Here is a 20,221-nt window from a genome sequence, read left to right as displayed (position 1 = left end):
CCTGCTGCGCCTCCTCCTCCTGCTCCTCCTCCTCCTGCTGCGCCTCCTCCTCCTGCTGCGCCTCCTCCTCCTCCTGCTGCTCCTCCTCCTGCTGCTCCTCCTCCACCTCCCCCCATGATCTCAATTTGTTTTCGTAGCTAATGCTACGTGTGCTAATACTATGTGTGCTAATGCTACGTGTGCTAGTGCTATGTGTGCTAGTGCTATATGTGTTAACGCTACATGTGCTAATGCTACGTGTGCTAATGCTACGTGTGCTAGTGCTATATGTGTTAACGCTACATGTGCTAATGCTATGTGTGCTAATGCTACGTGTGCTAGTGCTATATGTGTTAACGCTACATGTGCTAATGCTACGTGTGCTAATGCTACGTGTGCTAGTGCTATATGTGTTAACGCTACATGTGCTAATGCTACGTGTGCTAATGCTACGTGTGCTAGTGCTATATGTGTTAACGCTACATGTGCTAATGCTACGTGTGCTAGTGCTATATGTGTTAACGCTACATGTGCTAATGCTACGTGTGCTAATGCTACGTGTGCTAGTGTTATATGTGTTAACGCTACATGTGCTAATGCTACGTGTGCTAATGCTACGTGTGCTAGCAGCCATTTTCACATTTTCCGTAGAATCACTGCAGCGAGACGTCAGATGATGATTCATGAAAACTTGTGACGTTTTTGTTGTTTGTTGTTGTTTGTGTTGGACGTGAGCTGCTAGCGTTACCGCGCTTTCACTTCACACTGCTGCACATTGTGGTTCATGCTGCATCAACCCCACCCCCCCCACCCCCCACCCCCCCTCCACCCCCACCCCCCCAACCCCTCCACCCCCCCTCCACCCTCCCCCCCCACCCCCCACCCCCCCACCCCCCCACCCAAAGAACCAGAGCAACAGAGACCAGTAGTGGAAGCTAGCAGTGTAGTAATGAGCAGTAAAAGGCCGTCAGCAGTGTGAAGCTCCGTCACAACAGCTTCACTTCTTCTCCTGCAATCATTTCAAGAGTTTTCAGGCGTTAAAGGTCAGAAATTTTAATTAAAACAAACCAAAAAAATCTCCTTAACTTCCGACGAGCGTTTTGCAGTGAGCTGCTTCAAGTGGAAATTTATTGGTGACATGCTAATACAGCTGTGTGTGTGTGTGTGTGTGTGTGTGTGTGTGTGTGTGTGTGTGTGTGTGTGTGTGTGTGTGTGTGTGTGTGTGTGTGTGTGTGTGTGTGTGTGTGTGTGTGTGTGTGTGTGGCACATTTTCTATGTTTGTTAATCAAGGTTCCTGCCGTCTACATCCATGTTTATATTAGAGGACAGTGAAGAACGACTCAACATGAAATATGAAGGAAGTTAACAGGAGGTGTGTGTGTGTGTGTGTGTGTGTGTGTGTGTGTGTGTGTCTGTGTGTCTGTGTGTCTGTGTGTCTGTGTGTGTGTGTGTGTGTGTGTGTGTGTGTGTGTGTGTGTGTGTGTCTGTGTGTCTGTGTGTGTGTGTGTCTGTGTGTGTGTGTGTGTGTGTGCGCGTGTGTCTGTGTGTGTGTGTGTGCGTGCGTGCATCTGTGTGTGTGTCTGTGTGTGTGTGTGTGTGCGCGTGTGCGTGCGCGCGTGTGTGTGTGTGTGCGTGCGTGCATCTGTGTGTGTGTGTGTGTTGACTTCAGTTTCCACAATGAATGTTAAAGAACGAACATCCAGATTATAGAGCATTCCTGCTAATGCTAATGCTAATGCTAATGCTACAACGCATTGATGTGTCTATTACTCAACTACATGAAGTAACTAGTTACTCTGAACCTGCAGTAACTGGTGAAACACGTCATTGGTTGTTTGTGACGAGCAGCTTCACATTATTGTGACGTCAGAAGATGCTTTTGTTTTGAAACTTCAGGATTCAGGAGACGAAGGTTTTTAAACGTCCTGAAGCAGCAGGACGGCTCCGTTCTGGTCCACCTGGTCCACCGTGTCCACCGTGTCCACCGTGTCCACCATGTTCACCATGTTCACCATGTCCACCCTGGTCCACCGTGTCCACCGTGTCCACCCTGGTCCACCATGTCCACCCTGGTCCACCGTGTCCACCGTGTCCACCTGGTCCACTGTGTCCACCGTGTCCACCCTGTCCACCGTGTCCACCTGGTCCACCGTGTCCACCGTGTCCACCCTGGTCCACCATGTCCGCCCTGGTCCACCGTGTCCACCGTGTCCACCCTGGTCCACCATGTCCGCCCTGGTCCACCGTGTCCACCCTGTCCACCGTGTCCACCATGTCCGCCCTGGTCCACCGTGTCCACTGTGTCCAGGGTGGACACGCTCCACCGTGGACCAGGGTGGACACGGTGGACACGGTGGACACGGTGGACATGGTGGACACGGTGGACACGGTGGACCAGGTGGACACGGTGGACACGGTGGACATGGTGGACCAGGGTGGACACGGTGGACCAGGGTGGACAGGGTGGACAGGGTGGACACGGTGGACACGGTGGACCAGGGTGGACACGGTGGACATGGTGGACACGGTGGACACGGTGGACCAGGGTGGAGCGTGTCCAGGGTGGACCAGGGTGGACATGGTGGACACGGTGGCTCGGACTCCGATCCGTTCCGTGTTTTATGAGTGACTCACACAGACTCTGGCAGCAGGAACTCTTCCATCAGATCAATGGTCCTCTCCTACTCTTCTCCTCCTCTCCTCTTCTCCTCCTCCTCTCCTCCTCCTCTTCCTCCTCCTTCTTCTCCTCCTCTCCTCCTCCTCTTCCTCCTCCTCCTTCTCCTCCTCTCCTCCTCCTCTTCCTCCTCCTCCTTCTCCTCCTCTCCTCCTCCTCTCCTCCTCCTCTCCTCCTCTCCTCCTCTCCTCCTCCTCCTCTCCTCCTCTCCTCCTCCTCTTCCTCCTCTTCCTCCTCCTCCTCCTCCTCTTCCTCTTCCTCCTCCCCTCCTCCTCCTCTCCTCTCCTCTCCTCCATCCCTCCATTCTCTTTGTGTCACTCCTCCTCCTTCTCATCCCTCCTTTCCTTTTTCTTTTCTTGGTGACGGTTCAAGATTCAGTCGTCACATTTTCACATTTACTGACAAAACGACAAGGACGACTTCAAGTACAAGTTACTTACTGATACTGAGTACTAATACCAGTACTAACCTCTAGTTACTTACTGATACTGAGTACTAATACCAGTACTAACCTCTAGTTACTTACTGATACTGAGTACTAATACCAGTACTAACCTCTAGTTACTTACTGATACTGAGTACTAATACCAGTACTAACCTCTAGTTACTTACTGATACTGAGTACTAATACCAGTACTAACCTCTAGTTACTTACTGATACTGAGTACTAATACCAGTACTAACCTCTAGTTACTTACTGATACTGAGTACTAATACCAGTACTAACCTCTAGTTACTTACTGATACTGAGTACTAATACCAGTACTAACCTCTAGTTACTTACTGATACTGAGTACTAATACCAGTACTAACCTCTAGTTACTTACTGATACTGAGTACTAATACCAGTACTCTCTTCAGCTCGTTATAAAAAGTGTCGTCCTTCTTTCCTGTGAGCTCCGGGAGAAACGACAACAACTGACAAACAACAACAACAACAACAACAACCGACAAACAACCTCAAATGACGTTTCAGACCCTTTGACATGTTTTCATCTGCTGATCCTTCATGTTTTAATGTTTTAATGTTTTAATGTTTTAATGTTTTAATGTTTTAATGTTTTAATGTTTTAATGTTTTAATGTTTTAATGAGCTTCTTCTGCTAGTTTGTCTCCTTGATGAACCGTGATGACCTCCTTCTCCTCCTCCTCTCCTCCTTCTCCTCCTCCTCTCCTCCTCTCCTCCTCTCCTCCTCCTCCTCTCCTCCTCCTCTCCTCCTCTCCTCCTCCTCCTCCTCCTCCTCCCCTCCTCCTGACCGTCAGTCTTCATTGGTTGTTATTGTTTTTATTTTCTTTTGGTGAAACTTTCCTTTGATTCTCTTTAGAACTTCTAATGAGGCTTTGATCTTTGTTCCTCCGGCTGACGGGAGGATCGGGGTCAAAGTACTCGAGTACAAAGAAACTAATGCAGTGAAGTAGTGCAGTATTTGTACTACGGCCTCAGATCAATACCAGGATGTATTGATCAGTTCTCCTCCATAGCGACTCCACAACGCCCCCTGCAGGTAGCAGTTATATTGATCAGTTCTCCACAGCGCCCCCTGCAGGTAGCAGTTATATTGATCAGTTCTCCACAGCGCCCCCTGCAGGTAGCAGTTCTCCACAGCGCCCCCTGCAGGTAGCAGTTCTCCACAGCGCCCCCTGCAGGTATCAGTTATATTGATCAGTTCTCCACAGCGCCCCCTGCAGGTATCAGTTATATTGATCAGTTCTCCACAGCGCCCCCTGCAGGTAGCAGTCATTGACGGTACGACTCCCTGGACCTTATTGTCTCTTTAAAGGAAAGTAAAACTAAACTGTGGAAATAAAAGACGAAACTACAAAGTAAGAGCTTTAGTTGAGATTTATTGAAGAGCTGATGAGGTCACATGACTTGAAATGTCGCGTCGTCACACTTAGCGTCGCCACGCGGAGTGTTGCCATGTGGCGCGTCGTCGCGACGTGGAGCATCGCCACGCGGAGCGTCGCCACACGGCGCTCCACCCGTGATGGGGGCGTGGCTTCCCACAGCTCTCGTCACTCCGCCTGCTGATTCTAATGACGGAGGATTTTCTCCTCCGGTTTCTAAAGCCGTTCACTTCAGCTCCACCTTCTGAACCTCCATCACCTCCTCTCTACATCTGGTTACAGATTGGATGGGTGGAGTCTCAGCGTCTTAAAGGGACAGGCTCTTAAAGGGACAGGCTCTTAAAGGGACAGGCTCCCGACACTCTCAACCGACACTGACGACAGGACCGTCTCATTTTCACACATTTCCTCATCGGGACGTCTCCAGTTCATCACCCAGGCCGAGTTTGTACTTAGTTACTTCTGAGGCCTGCAGACGGAGGTCTATGTGACGGAGGTCTATGTGACGGAGGCCTACGTGACGGAGAGGATGGAAACCAGCAGCTCCTGTTTGTGACGGAGCGGATGACAGCTTCTGATAAGAACGGAAAACAGAGCGAGATCTCTTTGATGTGGACACACACACACACACACACACACACACACACACACACACACACACACACACACACACACACACTTCGGAAATCAGATTTGGGAGCTGTGAAGAATAAATGCATGAAGAGTTGAAAAACGAGGCCTGTCTAATCATTCAATTAGGATCCAAGGCAGATGGTCTGGACACACACACACACACACACACACACACACACACACACACACACACACACACACACACACACACACACACACCCTCTCGGTGGAGCCTTCACTTCATTACCTGGGCGCCCTGGAATCATCTTGTACATTGAAACATGAAACCGTATGCGTGTCGTTCTCGTTCACGCCGACTCGACACTTTCAGTCTGTTTCCAAACAGCTTTGATTCTTTGATCTTCTCAACAGTTCTGTTCTTGTCCGTATGCTTCGTTGGAGTTTCTCTTTCCAGCCTTGTTTTCTCAACGACTGAGCGAAAACTCAAAGCTTCCTGGGCGTTTTGGCGTTTTGGTCGTCTGTTTACACGAAAACGAGTGAAAATGCCAAACTTCCACACCGTCTTGTGTCTGTTCATGACAACTCGGAGCTTTTTGAAACTGACATCAGACACAGTTACATGTTGATATCTAACTGTGTGTGTGTGTGTGTGTGTGTGTGTGTGTGTGTGTGTGTGTGTGTGTGTGTGTGTGTGTGTGTGTGTGCGCGTGCATGTAGCTGGAGTGCCGGGCCGGTCCGCAGCGGGATCAGGATGACAAGATGGCCGCCGGTGTGTTTCCAATGGGACCAGAGAGCTTCCAGCGCTTCACGCCGGACTCCCTGGACGCCATCGAGCAGCGCATCGCCCAGCAGGACGCCCTGCGGGGCAAACGCTACCAGGAGGTGCGCTGCGCTAGCATGCTAGCTCCCCTCGCCTCCACTCTACCCACTGGTCCAGGTCCAGTGCAGGTCCAGTGCAGGTCCAGGACAGGTCCAGGTCCAGGTCCTGTCCAGGTCCAGGCCCAGGTCCAGTGCAGGTCCAGTGCAGGTCCAGTCCAGGTCCAGTGCAGGTCGAGTACAGGTCCAGGTCTTCAGTGTCGCTTCAGTTCCTATAAGACCTGAGAGACCAACTGGAAACTGACGCTTCCAGAGTTCTGCTGGTTTCTAACGTCTGTGTTTAGCAACAACGAGAGACGCTACAAGGTCATCAGCTCGCTGGGAAACCAGCTACAGGGTCACCAGTTAGCAGGGTCACCAGCTAGCAAGGAAACCAGCTAGCAGGGTCACCAGCTAGCAGGGTCACCAGTTAGCAGGGTCACCAGTTAGCAGGGTCACCAGCTGGCAGGGTCACCAGTTAGCAGGGCCACCAGCTAGCAGGGTCACCAGCTCGCTGGGAAACCAGCTACAGGGTCACCAGTTAGCAGGGTCACCAGCTAGCAAGGGAAACCAGCTAGCAGGGTCACCAGCTAGCAGGGTCACCAGTTAGCAGGGTCACCAGCTAGCAGGGTCACCAGTTAGCAGGGCCACCAGCTAGCAGGGTCACCAGCTCGCTGGGAAACCAGCTACAGGGTCACCAGTTAGCAGGGTCACCAGCTAGCAAGGAAACCAGCTAGCAGGGTCACCAGTTAACAGGTTCACCAGCTAGCAGGGTCACCAGTTAGCAGGGTCACCAGCTAGCAGGGTCACCAGTTAGCAGGGTCACCACTTCCTGTGGAACACCAGACCAGCCTGAAGTCATGGACAGACACCCAGACTGGTCTCAGTAGGGCCAGTAGAGGGGCTTGTGGACCCTCCAGAACCGAGGACAGACCCTGAACACCGGGACACCAGCTCATCTGGAGCCGTCAGTTGCTGATGGAGTCCGGGGCCACTGGGTGGAGGTCCACAGTCCCTACAGGGTGCAGGAAGAGAGCTAAGACGTGGTGTTGTGTTCCCGGGTGTGTCAGGACCTGGGCGACGTGGAGCTGCTCCGGCCCAGACCCGACCTGGAGGCGGGGAAACAGCTGCCGCGCATCTTCGCCGACATCCCAGCTCACCTGGTGGGCGTCCCCCTGGAGGACCTCGACCCGTACTACTTCAAAGACCACAGGGTAGGGTCCCCCCCAACCACAGAACCCCAGAACCCCCACCCCCCCAGAACCCCCCACAGGAAAACCTCACTGTTTCTTTACTCAACATACAGTTTAAACACTTTATTTGGGTGTTTGTTGATTTGATCAGCTTCTTCATCTGAACCTTTGATCATCAAAGACCTCCAGATCTTTAACTTTGAACTTTTCTTCCTGGTGTTTGAGGAAAATGAGGCTTTATTGTTCATTTGATCTTGTAAATTCACCCAAAATCCAAAATATCAGAGTCGATTTCCACTGAAGAGGGGGAAGGAAAGAATAATGACTTTGTGTTCTCTCCCTTGTTTGTTTGTTTGTTTGTTTGTGTCAGACCTTCATAGTCCTGAACAAAGGCAAGGCTATCTTCCGCTTCAGCGCCACGTCGGCGCTCTACATCTTCAGCCCGTTTCACCCGATCCGCCGCGTCGCCATCAAGATCCTGGTTCACTCATATCCTCCCAGAGTGTGTGTGTGTGTGTGTGTGTGTGTGTGTGTGTGTGTGTGTGTGTGTGTGTGTGTGTGTGTGTGTGTGTGTGTGTGTGTGTGTGTGTGTGTGTGTGTGTGTGTGTGTGTGTGTGTGTGTGTGCAGGCGGGTCAGAGGTCACGGTTCAGCCTGCAGGGGGCCTCGGTGAGCCTCGCAGGCTGTTTGTGTCCGAGTGAGCGAGCGTTGGGGCCCGTTGCCCATGGCGACGAGGAAGACAGCATAAACAAAGAGCCGTGCCCGAGCTGGTGAAGGGGGGGGTCAGGGGGGGCCCGGGGGGGCGGTGGGGTGAAGGGGGGGTCAGGGGGGGCCCGGGGGGGGCGGTGGGGTGAAGGGGGGGGTCAGGGGGGGCCGGGGGGGGGTTCGTGAGAGACAGCGGCTCTGCGCCACGCCGCCACGCCGCCACGCCGCCACGCCACTGAAAGTTACTCAGTTCCATAAAGTAATGAAAACGTTTCCAAACTCGTCATTTTCAGACAAGTTTTGCGGCCGAATGACGTTTCTAAAAGTCTGAAAAAGGTGTGAAAAAGGTCCCGCCTCCTCCTGCTCCTTCCAGCCAATGAGGAGCCGGCATGAGGACGATGAAGACAAGTGGCACCGGGACGGAGCCCTGAGGAACTCCACGCCCGGTGGTCACTGCGACGCCGCCTCCAGGCGAGCATTAGGACCAGTTTAGGTCTGACATGTCCGCCAAGGCTCATGCTAATGGGTTAGCTTATCTCACGCTGAGCAGCGGTGGCGCGCAAGCTAGCAAGCCTCCTCGAAAACTCGTCTTTCGTCAAACTGTGCAGGTTTAACGACCTGTTTGTGGTTTGTTGTGAAGAAGAGGGTCTGCAGTGACGCCCGGGAACATTAAATCAGTAGGTTTGTTTAAAAAATGAGCTTTAATGAGCTTCTGGCTCTTTATCGCGCTACGAAGACGACGGGTGGAGGAATGATGCTAACGACCGGAGCTCCGCCATCAGAGAGGAAATACTGCTGACGGATGATCTGGAACCTGAAAAGACATTTACCTCAAACTGCGTCCGTCACTTATCATCGCTTGTTGTTATGCTAACATGTCGCTAACGCTCGTCAGCGTTAACGCTAGCTGGAAATCAGCAATGTAGAATCTATTATAATGCAAAATAGACAAAGAATATAGTAGTGTGGAAAACAATGAAAGAAATATTTATGTAGAAAACAACGATGTTGAATATGTAAATGTAGAAAACAATGTAGAATATATAAATGTAGACAGTGATAGCGTAGAATCTAATAATAACCCTGTGAGTGTTTTCTTGTCGTTAACAAAGTAACGAGGTTAATAATTGTCAGAACAGTAAGAAATAGTGAGAATCGAAGCCGTTGGTTGAGAGACGCAGCGCGGACTTCTCACCCCGAAAAACTCAGCTTTACCCTGCTTTAGCCCCGCCCCCAACCCCCCCCACCCCCACCCCCCCCGCCCCCCGCCCCCCGCCCCCCCCCCCCCAAACCCTCACCTCTATTTTTACCCTGGGAGGCGGCTGGTGGTGTTGAGGGATGTGGAGTCGCTGTGTGTGATGGTGGTGGTGGGGGGGGGGGGTAAGTGGGTGAAGAGGTCAGCTACGGAGGTGTGTGTGTGTGTGTCTGTGTCTGTGTGTGTGTGTGTGTGTGTGTGTGTGTGTGTGTCTGTGTCTGTGTGTGTGTGTGTGTGTGTGTGTGTGTTTGCTTGTTGCCGTGGCGCCACCTGGGTCAGCAGAGATCCAGAACACTGGATCAGACACACAAAAAACCCAACACGCTCTAAAACGTCTACAATTCCGACATCACACACACACACACACACACACACACACACACACACACACACACACACACACACACACACACACACACACACACACACACACACACTCCTAAAGCTGCAGGTCCTTGTTGCACTACATTTCCCAGAGGGCTTTGCTTTGCTGTAGCGTCTCGGCGCCGCCCCGTTGCCACGGGAGACGCCCAGTTGCCCCTTCCCGTGATGAGCTGCTCTAATTGGCCCGGTGAAGTCTGAAGCTCCTCCTCCTTTCAGCAGGTCGAGACTTTCTACTGTCAAATGTTCAGCTGGAGGTCAAATATTGTCCTGTACCTTTAAATCTCTTTGACTCCTCCCAGTATTTAGCTGGAGCAGCAGTACAGTCGTTAGCAGTACTCATCTTAAAGTATGAGTACCAGTACGAGTACTCAGAACTGTGAGTTAGCATTTGTGAGTTACATTAGATATAGTTAGCTAGGTGGCTAGTTAGCTTTAGCCGCTAGCGAGTCAGTCACAATGCTGGTAATACTTCTGTTACTTACTGACGGTAAAGTACGTCTGTGGAGCTTCAACGTGGAGAGAGAGAGAGAGAGAGAGAGAGAGAGAGAGAGAGAGAGAGAGAGAGAGAGAGAGAGAGAGAGAGAGAGAGAGAGAGAGAGAGAGAGAGAGAGAGAGAGGAGAGAGAGAGAGAGAGAGAGAGAGAGAGAGAGAGAGAGAGAGAGAGAGAGAGAGAGAGAGAGAGAGAGAGAGAGAGAGAGAGAGAGAGAGAGCAGCCCCGTGGCGGCGGTGGAGGTGAAATGACATTTGCGGTACGGTGGCCTGGGAAGTCCAACCAGCAGGGCCGTCATTAGGTTTAGAATTAGCTCTGGGCTCTGTTGGATTGGGAGGGGGGGCGGGGGGCGGGGGGCGGGGGGGGGGTGTTTGTCACTCAGTAACAGTGTTATGTCGCCGCCCGCCGCCACGCCGTTTCAGCCGCCGCTCAATCAAGGATCACCTGAAACCAGTTCAGCTGGAGCTCGCGGGGAGCAAATTACCGTCATTAGCATTCGTTTAGCGCTGATTGACAGGGCGGGGGAGGCGCGCGTATGGCTGCGCGCACGACGCTGGTGGAAGCCATATTTAATAGCAAAACATTCTTGCTGCTCAACATGATGCAGGATACAACATGCTGCTCCAGGCAGCAAGCTAACGACACAGTGCTAACTGCACAATGCTAACAACACAACGCTTACTGCACATTGCTAATGACACAACGCTAACTGCACAGTGTTAACCGCACAGTGCTAACTGCACAGTGCTAACTGCACAATGCTAACTGCACAACACTAATTGCACAGTGCAAACAGCACAATGCTAACAACACGATGCTAACAACGCAACGCTAACTGCACATTGCTAACGACACACCGCTAACTGCACAATGCTATCTCTACAATGTTTTCTACACCATGCTAACAGCACATTAGTATTAGCAGTTAGCACTGTGCTAACTGCACATTAGTATAAGCAGTTAGCACTGTGCTAACAGCACAACGAGCCTTGGTTCAGTTTTAATAGTTGACGTTCTATTTTGAAGAGTCCATGTTCTTCAAAAAAAGAACCTAAAATATGACCCTGAATATTTCTGCGTTCCAGATCATTTCAAATGTTCAGACTCGTTGTTTTACTGCTGAAGGACTTTGTGCTCCTTGACGTTCTCACGCTCTTCAGCCTGTTCATCATGTGCACCATCCTGACCAACTGCTGCTTCATGGCCATGTCGGAGCCGGCGGCCTGGGCCAAGTACCTGGAGTGAGTACCGCCCCCCCACGGCTGCTTCTCTGTGTTAGAATTTGTACATTTAATAACATTTAATAACATTTAATAGCATTTAATAACATTAAATTACATTTAATAACATTTAATTACATAATAGCTAGCTAGCTAGAGTCCCCGGACCCTGAAAAGCACCTGGAACTGTCACTGGACAAATCGCTAGCCTGGAGGCTATTCCAAAGCTAGCCTGGAAGCTATTCCAAAGTTAGCCTGGAAGCTATTTCAAAGCTAGCTGGTAGCTGAGCACGACGAGAACGTTCCGAGTTTGAAATACAACTAAAACTAGTTCAAACTTAAACAAAGTTAGCGTGACTCCTTCTGTCACAAGACAACGCTATAGCTAGCTAGAGAGCAGTACAAGAGCTAACCCAAAACCCAAACTGTTAGCATTAGTAGCATTTGCATTAATGTTAAGCTGTGGCTGCAGGTACACCCGAGTGTTAGCATTAGTAGCATTAGCATTAACGTTAAGCTGTGGCTGCAGGTACACCCGAGTGTTAGCATTAGTAGCATTAGCATTAACGTTAAGCTGTGGCTGCAGGTACACCTTCACTGGGATCTACACCTTCGAGTCTCTGATCAAGATCCTGGCTCGCGGGTTCTGCGTCGGGCCCTTCACCTTCCTGAGGGACCCCTGGAACTGGCTGGACTTCAGCGTCATCGTCATGGCGTGAGTCTCACACTCCACATGTCCAGGATGATGAAAATGCTAATGCTACCAACCAATGTGTCGACAGAGAGACAGCAGCTCCACTCACGTTCACCCAAACCATCCGCAACACAGTTCGCAACAGCTAGCATTAGCATTTCTGAAGCTGCCTGGTCTGCTAGCAGTGGAGTTGGTACTCGCTGCAGAGAGAGAGGAAGACAGCAGCGGTTAGCATTAGCTAAAACTGACAGCAGAATTAGTGACCGCCAGGCTGTCAGACTAGCGGGGCCGTTAGCGCTAGCATCAGTCAAAACTAATGTTGCCACAAAAGCGTAACATTGGCTAATGTTACTGCGATCGGTTACCCAGGAGGAGCGGACAGAGCGACAGCCGCTGGCAGTTAGCTACAGCATTAGCATCAGACTAGTAAAGCAGTTAGCATGATAATTAGCCAAAACTAATGTTTCCAGGAAGGCATAGCTTTGGCTAATGCTAACAGTTAGCTCAGAGAGCGGAACAGAGATACAGCAGCTGTCAGGTGAGTAGTTAACATTAGCATCAGTGTTAGTGATAGCATTAGCTGGATGTGAAGCACGCCGCGTCGAGTCAAAGTTGTGATGCGGAGCTGCTTCTTCCCCGGAGGTTCTGTCGCGGTAGTTTCATGCTGTGTTCTCTGTCTTCTTCTGTGGTGTCGGACGTCCTCCACACCTGCTGCTCACCTCTGCCCCCTGCAGGCTGTTAACAGAGTTTATCAAAGTAGGGAACCTGCAGGCGCTGAGAACCTTTAGAGTGCTGCGAGCGCTCAAAACCATCTCCGTCATCCCAGGTAGGTCCGTCTTCCCTCCAGCCGCCAGCAGGGGGCGCAGCTCTCCTCGCCTCGCTCTCCCGTCCGTCTGCCTGTCTGCGTCCAGCTCCGCCCACTTCCTGTCCCGAGTCCACGGTCCACTTCCTGTCAGGTCCGCTCGGCGTCGCAAAGACGGAACCGTCAGATACCGACGCAGAGCGAAGACGTTCCTGGAGAACTTTAGCTTAACGTATCAATTTGTCACACTTGAGCTTCAGTTGCAGTTAAATCCGCTTTTATGGAACAAAACCTCAGGTATTTTTGTAATTTATTGAAAGTCTGCAGCTTCGCTCTCCGGGGAGTTTGACTCTTGACGTGCTCATGTGCCAACATGCTAAATACTAAAATGCGAAATATTAAAACGCTAAAATGTAACGACAACTCTGATATTTTGCAATCTCTATTTTTTGTATGTTCTTGTTTGCAGCTTCCTGATTAATCATGACGCGCTAACATGCTAACATGTGACAACAGCTCACAGTATTTTTTCGACTGTTACATTTGCTTCTCGATGACCTGCAGCTTCGTTACCGAGGAGCTTAACTGATAACTGACGTGCTAACATGCTAACATGTAGCAACCGCTCAGAATTAGACTTCTTGATAGCTGCAGCTTCGCTCCCTGAGGAGTGGATTCGGTGACCATGTGCTAACATGCTAACTTGCTAATGTGCTAACATGTGACGACGCCTCAGATATGTTTTTGCAATAGTCCTTTTCTTCGTCATTTCTTGAAAATATGCAGCTTTGGCCACTGAGGCGTTTAATTAATGACGTGCTGATGCTCTGAAGTGATAAATGCTAACATGCTAAATGCTAACATGCTAAACTGTAACGACGGCTCAGACATCGAGTCTCTTTTCCTTCTCCAGTTTTCGTCTCCGCGAGCAGTTTGAGTATCTGACTGGTCTCTCTTTCATTTGGAGGGGGAGGGGTGTCACCGGGTCGGACCTCCTCTTCCTCCTCCTCCTCCTCCTCCTCCTCCTCCTTCCCCAGTGTCTCTGGTCCGTGTGGTCACTTCCTGTCCTGTGTCTGTCTGTCGCCCCCCGTTGCAGATATGTGACTGAGTTTGTGGACCTGGGTAACGTGTCGGCGTTAAGGACCTTCAGGGTCCTGCGAGCGCTCAAAACCATCTCGGTCATCCCAGGTGAGGAGTCCGACCCGGCGCCACCTGCTGGCGCCGCGCCGCACGACACCGCCTGAACCTCCGTCCTACGCGCTGGCTGCCGCGCGCACCGCTAACACGAGTTACTGGAGGTTAGCGTGCAGCGACGGACGTGAGCTGTGAGCGTCAGAGGCTGAGCTAACGTGCTAACCATCAAATCAAGCTAACCGCTAATCAGACAAGTCAGAATTCATGTTAGCACTCCGCGGCGCATTTACAGTCAAATACACTGTTTTAAATGTAGAAAATGTGGTTCTTTAGAAGATTTGAGCTTTTTCAAAGCAGCAGGAGATTTTAGGCGAGTTTCCTCTGAGCTTTAAAACTCGTTTTTATGCTAAGTTTGACTCGTTTCAGGCGAGTTAAATACTTATTTTGTAGCATCTTAAATGCTAGAAGCTAGGTTTTGCTGCTACTCGGTGCGTTTCAATGCTCGTTTTGATGAAGCTTTAATTTTTTAAAGCCTTTTTTAATATATCTCTTAGCTAGCCTGTGTATTTCTATTGAGTCTATTACAATATAGCACAAATCAGTTTATTGTTAATGCGTTAACAAGCTAACACTAGCTTCACAAGCTATATTATTAATCGCTGCTGAAAGAAATAATTTAAATACTAACTACTAATTATTGAATTCATCAGCGAGCCTTGATAAGAATCAAGCTAATGGTCGTACGACGTATATAAATGCGATCATTTTATAAAATCTTGTAGCCTTTATTTCCACGTGCTAAATGTAGCTAACGCTTCCCAGGTACAAAATGTGATTATCGCCAGCTCGCCTCTGTACGTTTCCACTTTGCATGCTAGCATGTAGCGCTACCGTAGAGGCGGTTATTTCCATGTGAGACTCATGTTATAACCGCAAATGCCGTCGTCGTAGCGGAATGCTGTCCATACTAGCTGTTCGTTAGCTTCCAGACGCTAGTTTGACCGATGACAAAAAAAGCGCGTTGAGTCTGAAGCTGCGTCTGTTTCTAACGAATTGGAGAAACGGTTACAAAATCTGGCCGCGTGCGCGTGTGTGTGTGTGTGTGTGTGTGTGTGTGTGTGTGTGTGTGTGTTCATGTTACCAGTTGCTAGGCCTTGTTTTGATAGTTTTGTTTTCACTTCCTGTGAGGAACAAAGATGGCCGCCCTGCACACTGACAGTATTTACATTTATCTAAAATATTGATTTGCAGAGAAAAAGCTACAACTGAACTCGTTGGCTGACAAAACACAGGAAGGTGGCGGCCATCTTTGTTTCATGACATTATTTTCATTACATCATCCAATGAAAATGCTCCTGGTCCTGGTCCTGGTCCTGGTCCTGGTCCTGGTCCTCAAGCACAACGTTCCCACTTGGTTCTCATGAACTTGGTGTTGAACTCACCTGGACCAGGACCGAGACCTTCACCCCCCTGATGTTGTACCGTCACACTTCCTGTCAGTGAGCTAACATTGCTAACGTGGCGCGCGGCCCCCCGTCAGGCCTGAAGACCATCGTGGGCGCCCTGATCCAGTCAGTGAAGAAGCTGGCGGACGTGATGATCCTCACCGTCTTCTGCCTCAGCGTCTTCGCCCTCATCGGCCTGCAGCTCTTCATGGGGAACCTCCGGCAGAAGTGCGTCCGAAGCACGGCGCACTGCCTCAACGGCTCGCTAGCCGCTAACGCCTCCTTCTACTGCAACAACAAGACCTGGAGCTCCGTCAAGGACTTTGTGCAGGACGAAGGTCAGCGCCCGGGGTTCTGGGTTCTAATGCTGGTTTAGTCGTCGCTTTGATGTTCTGGGTTCTAATGCTGCTTTAGTCGTTGCTTTGATGTTCAGGGTTCTAATGCTGGTTTAGTCATCGCTTTGATGTTCTGGGTTCTAATGCTACTTTATTCGTTGCTTTGATGTTCAGGGTTCTAATGCTACTTTAGTCGTTGCTTTGATGTTCTGGGTTCTAATGCTACTTTAGTCGTCGCTTTGATGTTCAGGGTTCTAACGCTACTTTAGTCGTTGCTTTGATGTTCTGGGTTCTAATGCTACTTTAGTCGTCGCTTTGATGTTCCTTTTGCCTGCGTTCATGCCGCTGAATGCTACAGGAGGCTATGCTAATTCTGGGTTTTTGTGTGGTTTTGTGTTTTCGCTCGTCGTGTAAACTGACGCCCTAAATACTCCAAAACCTTCATGTTTTAACTTGTTTTCATGTAAACCGACGCCCAAAACACAAGGAAAGTTTAGCGTTTCCACTGGTTTTCATTGTGGTGTGAACAAAGCCCGGACATGGACCTCCGGACCGGGTCTGGATGAGGCGTCAGGGCTTGGAGGAAGTGGTTTGAAGAGTTTCCTGCAGATCGGAGAGAAAACAGTCCTGTTTGGTTTTTCTGGGTTTAAATCAGGTTCGGTTTGACGGACGACTGTGAACTGACTAATGGCTGAGCACAGCGTGTGTGTGTGTGTGTGTGTGTGTGTGTGTGTGTGTGTGTGTGTGTGTGTGTGTGTGTGTGTGTGTGTGTGTGTGTGTGTGTGTGTGTGTGTGTGTGTGTGTGTGTGTGTGTGTGTGTGTGTGTGTGTGTGTGTGTGTGTGTGTGTGTGTGTGAGGAGAGGGAGGAAGGTGTGTTCACAGTTGACAAAGTAATTTGCTACTTTGGATTTTTTTTTGTCGTCATAAAAAAAGAAATGAAATTAAAACCCACTCTGTCGACGTCCCGCAGAGACAATTTTCCCAGTTTGTGCAGTTTGTGTGAAATCTTCCCAGACGGGGGTCGAGCTGGGGGGAGGAACAACACAAAACAAAAGCCTTTAATAAATGTCAGACTGTGGGCTAATGTGCATTTATTTTGGGTGTGGGGGTGTGGGGGTGGGGGGGTGTGGGGGTGGGGGGGTGGGGGGGGTGTGGGGGTGTGGGGGTGTGGGGGTGTGGGGTGAGAAGGGGGGGTGAACTTCAGGTAAATGCTTTCTACACCGGTGCAGACGGTGTGGTTCTGCTTCCCCACGCCCAGCGAGCTGCACTGCCACAGTCCAAGAGGCTTTGTTGTTTGAACGTACGAGTTGAAAGCATCGATGGCAACGTGAGAGACTTAGGCCCCGCCCACACCAGGAACCTGGTTCTCCTGAACCAGATGTCTCTGGCCCGCCGTCCACACGAGGCGGTTTTAGAAGTGTAGAAACGGGTTTTTTTGAACACGGGTCCCAGAGTGGGGAAATTCTAAAACCCTGGCTCGTGCCGTCCAACCCCCCCGGCGTATGGACGGCACGGGCCTAAGTCTAAGTCTAAGTCTAACGCTAACCCCAAGTCTAACCCTAACCCTCAGCCTAACCCTAACCCCCCCGGCGTATGGACGGCACGAGTCTAACCCTAACCCTCAGCCTAATCCTAATCTGGGGACACTTGAAGTCTGTCAACATCGTGGCCCAATGCGCTGCACTTCACTCCCGATATCAACTACCCAGTCCGGAGGACAGGGGGGGGGGGGGGGGGGGGGCACTGATATACTTTGTTTAACCCTAATCCTCTAACCCTCTAATCCTAGTCCTCTAACCCGAGTCCTCTAACCCTAGTCCTCTAACCCGAGTCCTCTAACCCTCTAACCCTAGTCCTCTAACCCTAGTCCTCTAACCCTCTAGCCCTAGTCCTCTAACCCTCTAATCCTAGTCCTCTAACCCTAACCCTCTAACCCTCTAACCCTAGTCCTCTAACCCTCTAGCCCTAGTCCTCTAACCCTCTAATCCTAGTCCTCTAACCCTAACCCTCTAACCCTAGTCCTCTAACCCTAGTCCTCTAACCCTCTAACCCTAACCCTCTAGTCCTCTAACCCTAGTCCTCTAACCCTCTAACCCTAACCCTCTAGTCCTCTAACCCTAGTCCTCTAACCCTAGTCCTCTAACCCTAGTCCTCTAGTCCTCTAACCCTAGTCCTCTAACCCTAACCCTCTAACCCTAACCCTCTAGTCCTCTAACCCGAGTCCTCTAACCCTCTAACCCTAGTCCTCTAACCCTCTAACCCGAGTCCTCTAACCCTCTAACCCTAGTCCTCTAACCCTCTAACCCGAGTCCTCTAACCCTCTAACCCTAGTCCTCTAACCCTAGTCCTCTAACCCTCTAGCCCTAGTCCTCTAACCCTCTAATCCTAGTCCTCTAACCCTAACCCTCTAGTCCTCTAACCCTAGTCCTCTAACCCTAGTCCTCTAGTCCTCTAACCGTAGTCCTCTAACCCTAGTCCTCTAGTCCTCTAACCCTAGTCCTCTAGTTCTCTAACCCTAGTCCTCTAGTCCTCTAACCCTAGTCCTCTAGTTCTCTAACCCTAGTCCTCTAGTCCTCTAACCCTAGTCCTCTAACCCTAGTCCTCTAGTCCTCTAACCCTAGTCCTCTAGTTCTCTAACCCTAGTCCTCTAGTCCTCTAACCCTAGTCCTCTAACCCTAGTCCTCTAGTCCTCTACCCCTGTAAGAGCTTCCCTCAGCTATAAATGAGGTGTTACTTGTGTTGCTACATGGACTAGCAAGCGAGCTACGACTGTGTTAGTGTGTCTTCTCGCCTGGGATCTTTATGTTGACCACAAGAGGGCGACCTCCCCAAGAGGGGGGCCTCCCCAAGAGGGGGGCCTCCCCAAGAGGGCGACCTCCCCAAGAGGGCGACCTCCCCAAGATGGCGACCTCCCCAAGATGGCGGCTCCGGAGACACCTGGAGTCGACAGGCGCCAATCGGCCGGACAGCATCTCCTGTTTATGTCTTTCGCTTACCTACCTAATTCATGCTAATGCTACAAGATTCACTTCCTGTGTTGCTAGTAGCACAAGTAATGCTAATGCTAATGCTAATTGGCTAACTTAAAGAGACTCCACTATTTGCAGTCAAATGTTTGATGGGAGGTCGTCTCCTACTGAATCACCATTGATCCAAACTTATTTTCGTGGCGTCGGAGAAAAGTGAAGCTGGCAGATGGTGTTTATATATATTTATATTTATATTTATATTTATATTTATATTTATATTTATATATCTGTAGTCTATCGTCTCATCTCCGTCCTGAGTTTCTCCTCAAACTCCAAACGATGCCACATCAAACACCGCCTTCCTCCGCCGGCGCCTCGTTTCCTGAAACACGTTCTTACATTTTGTCCTTGAGAGAAGAAGCGCTTGTTTTCCACACCTGCAGCAGAGCAGAGCAGCTCCTGGGCTCCAGTTGAACAAACTCAGGTGTCTAAGGTCCAGCAGTCCGTCCACGTGTCCTCCAGGCTCCTCTGGTGTTTCAGATAAAGTGGTTTCCATGTTGACTGGTGACCTGTGACGACCCGGCTCTGGGAGGAAAAACCACCTGGTGCATTTGGGGACATGAAGGACATGAGGGTCATGAGGGACATGAGGGACATGAGGGACATGAGGGACATGAAGGACATGAGGGTCATGAGGGACATGAGGGTCATGAGGGTCATGAGGGTCATGAGGGACATGAGGGTCATGAGGGTCATGAGGGACATGAGGGACATGAAGGACATGAGGGTCATGAGGGACATGAGGGTCATGAGGGTCATGAGGGTCATGAGGGACATGAGGGTTATGAGGGACATGAGGGTTATGAGGGTTATGAGGGACATGAGAGTCATGAGGGACATGACATTGGGACATTGGGGAGGTCGCCCTCTTGGGGAGGGACATGAGGGACATGAAGGACATGAGGGTCATGAGGGACATGAGGGACATGAAGGACATGAGGGACATGAGGGTCATGAGGGTCATGAGGGACATGAGGGTTGTGAGGGACATGAGGGTTATGAGGGACATGAGGGACATGAGAGTCATGAGGGACATGACATTGGGACATTGGGGAGGTCGCCCTCTTGGGGAGGGACATGAGGCGCCTCGTCTGTCTGGGAGACGTTAGCAAGACGACGTTAGCGTTAGCGGCTGTAGCGTCTCTCGCTAACGTTTCTGGTTCTGACGTTTTCTCTTCCTGTTTTCCAGACAATTTCTACAAAGTGGACGGAGCGAAGGACGCTTTGATCTGTGGGAACAGCAGCGACGCCGGGTGAGTGGGACCGGGGGGGTCAGACCGGGGGGGTCAGACCGGGGGGTCTGAGGGTCTGCTGGTCTGCATGTATGGGGGGGGGGTCTGACGGTCTGGGGGGGTCTAATGTCGGGGGGGGGGTCTGTGGATCCTTCTTGTTCCAACAGTTTTTGTAGCGTCAGCAAATTTTTACGTTTTGCTGTTTTCAGGCCTGAACATGAATTTGACCAAATATTGTCTTTTATTTGTGTCAATTTTAGTTTCTAGTTTTTGTGCTTTTCAGTTTCTCTTGATGTTTGTCTCTTTGTCTCGCCGAAAAACTGATTCAACAAAAACATTTTGTGACTTCGCCTCA

General features: G+C 50.5%; 1 protein-coding gene across 1 annotated transcript; it reads left to right on the top strand.

Moving 5' to 3' along the window:
• Nucleotides 1-2,251: 2,251 nt before the first annotated feature.
• Nucleotides 2,252-19,891, top strand: LOC308147967 (sodium channel protein type 3 subunit alpha-like; the record flags this gene model as incomplete). Its single annotated transcript, XM_080521362.1, has 10 exons — nucleotides 2,252-2,359; nucleotides 5,837-5,977; nucleotides 7,021-7,164; nucleotides 7,514-7,645; nucleotides 8,220-8,317; nucleotides 11,061-11,216; nucleotides 11,782-11,910; nucleotides 13,788-13,879; nucleotides 15,366-15,608; nucleotides 19,824-19,891. 10 exons carry the CDS (start codon nucleotides 2,252-2,254, stop codon nucleotides 19,889-19,891), a joined length of 1,311 nt encoding a protein of 436 aa, XP_080377488.1.
• Between the last annotated feature and the right edge of the window lie 330 nt (nucleotides 19,892-20,221).

This window comes from Blennius ocellaris (assembly GCF_963422515.1).
Source record: "Blennius ocellaris genome assembly, contig: SCAFFOLD_275, whole genome shotgun sequence".
NCBI lineage: Eukaryota > Metazoa > Chordata > Actinopteri > Blenniiformes > Blenniidae > Blennius > Blennius ocellaris.
The sequence above is the reverse complement of the archived record's forward strand: the minus strand, read 5'-3'. Positions and strand labels throughout refer to the sequence as shown.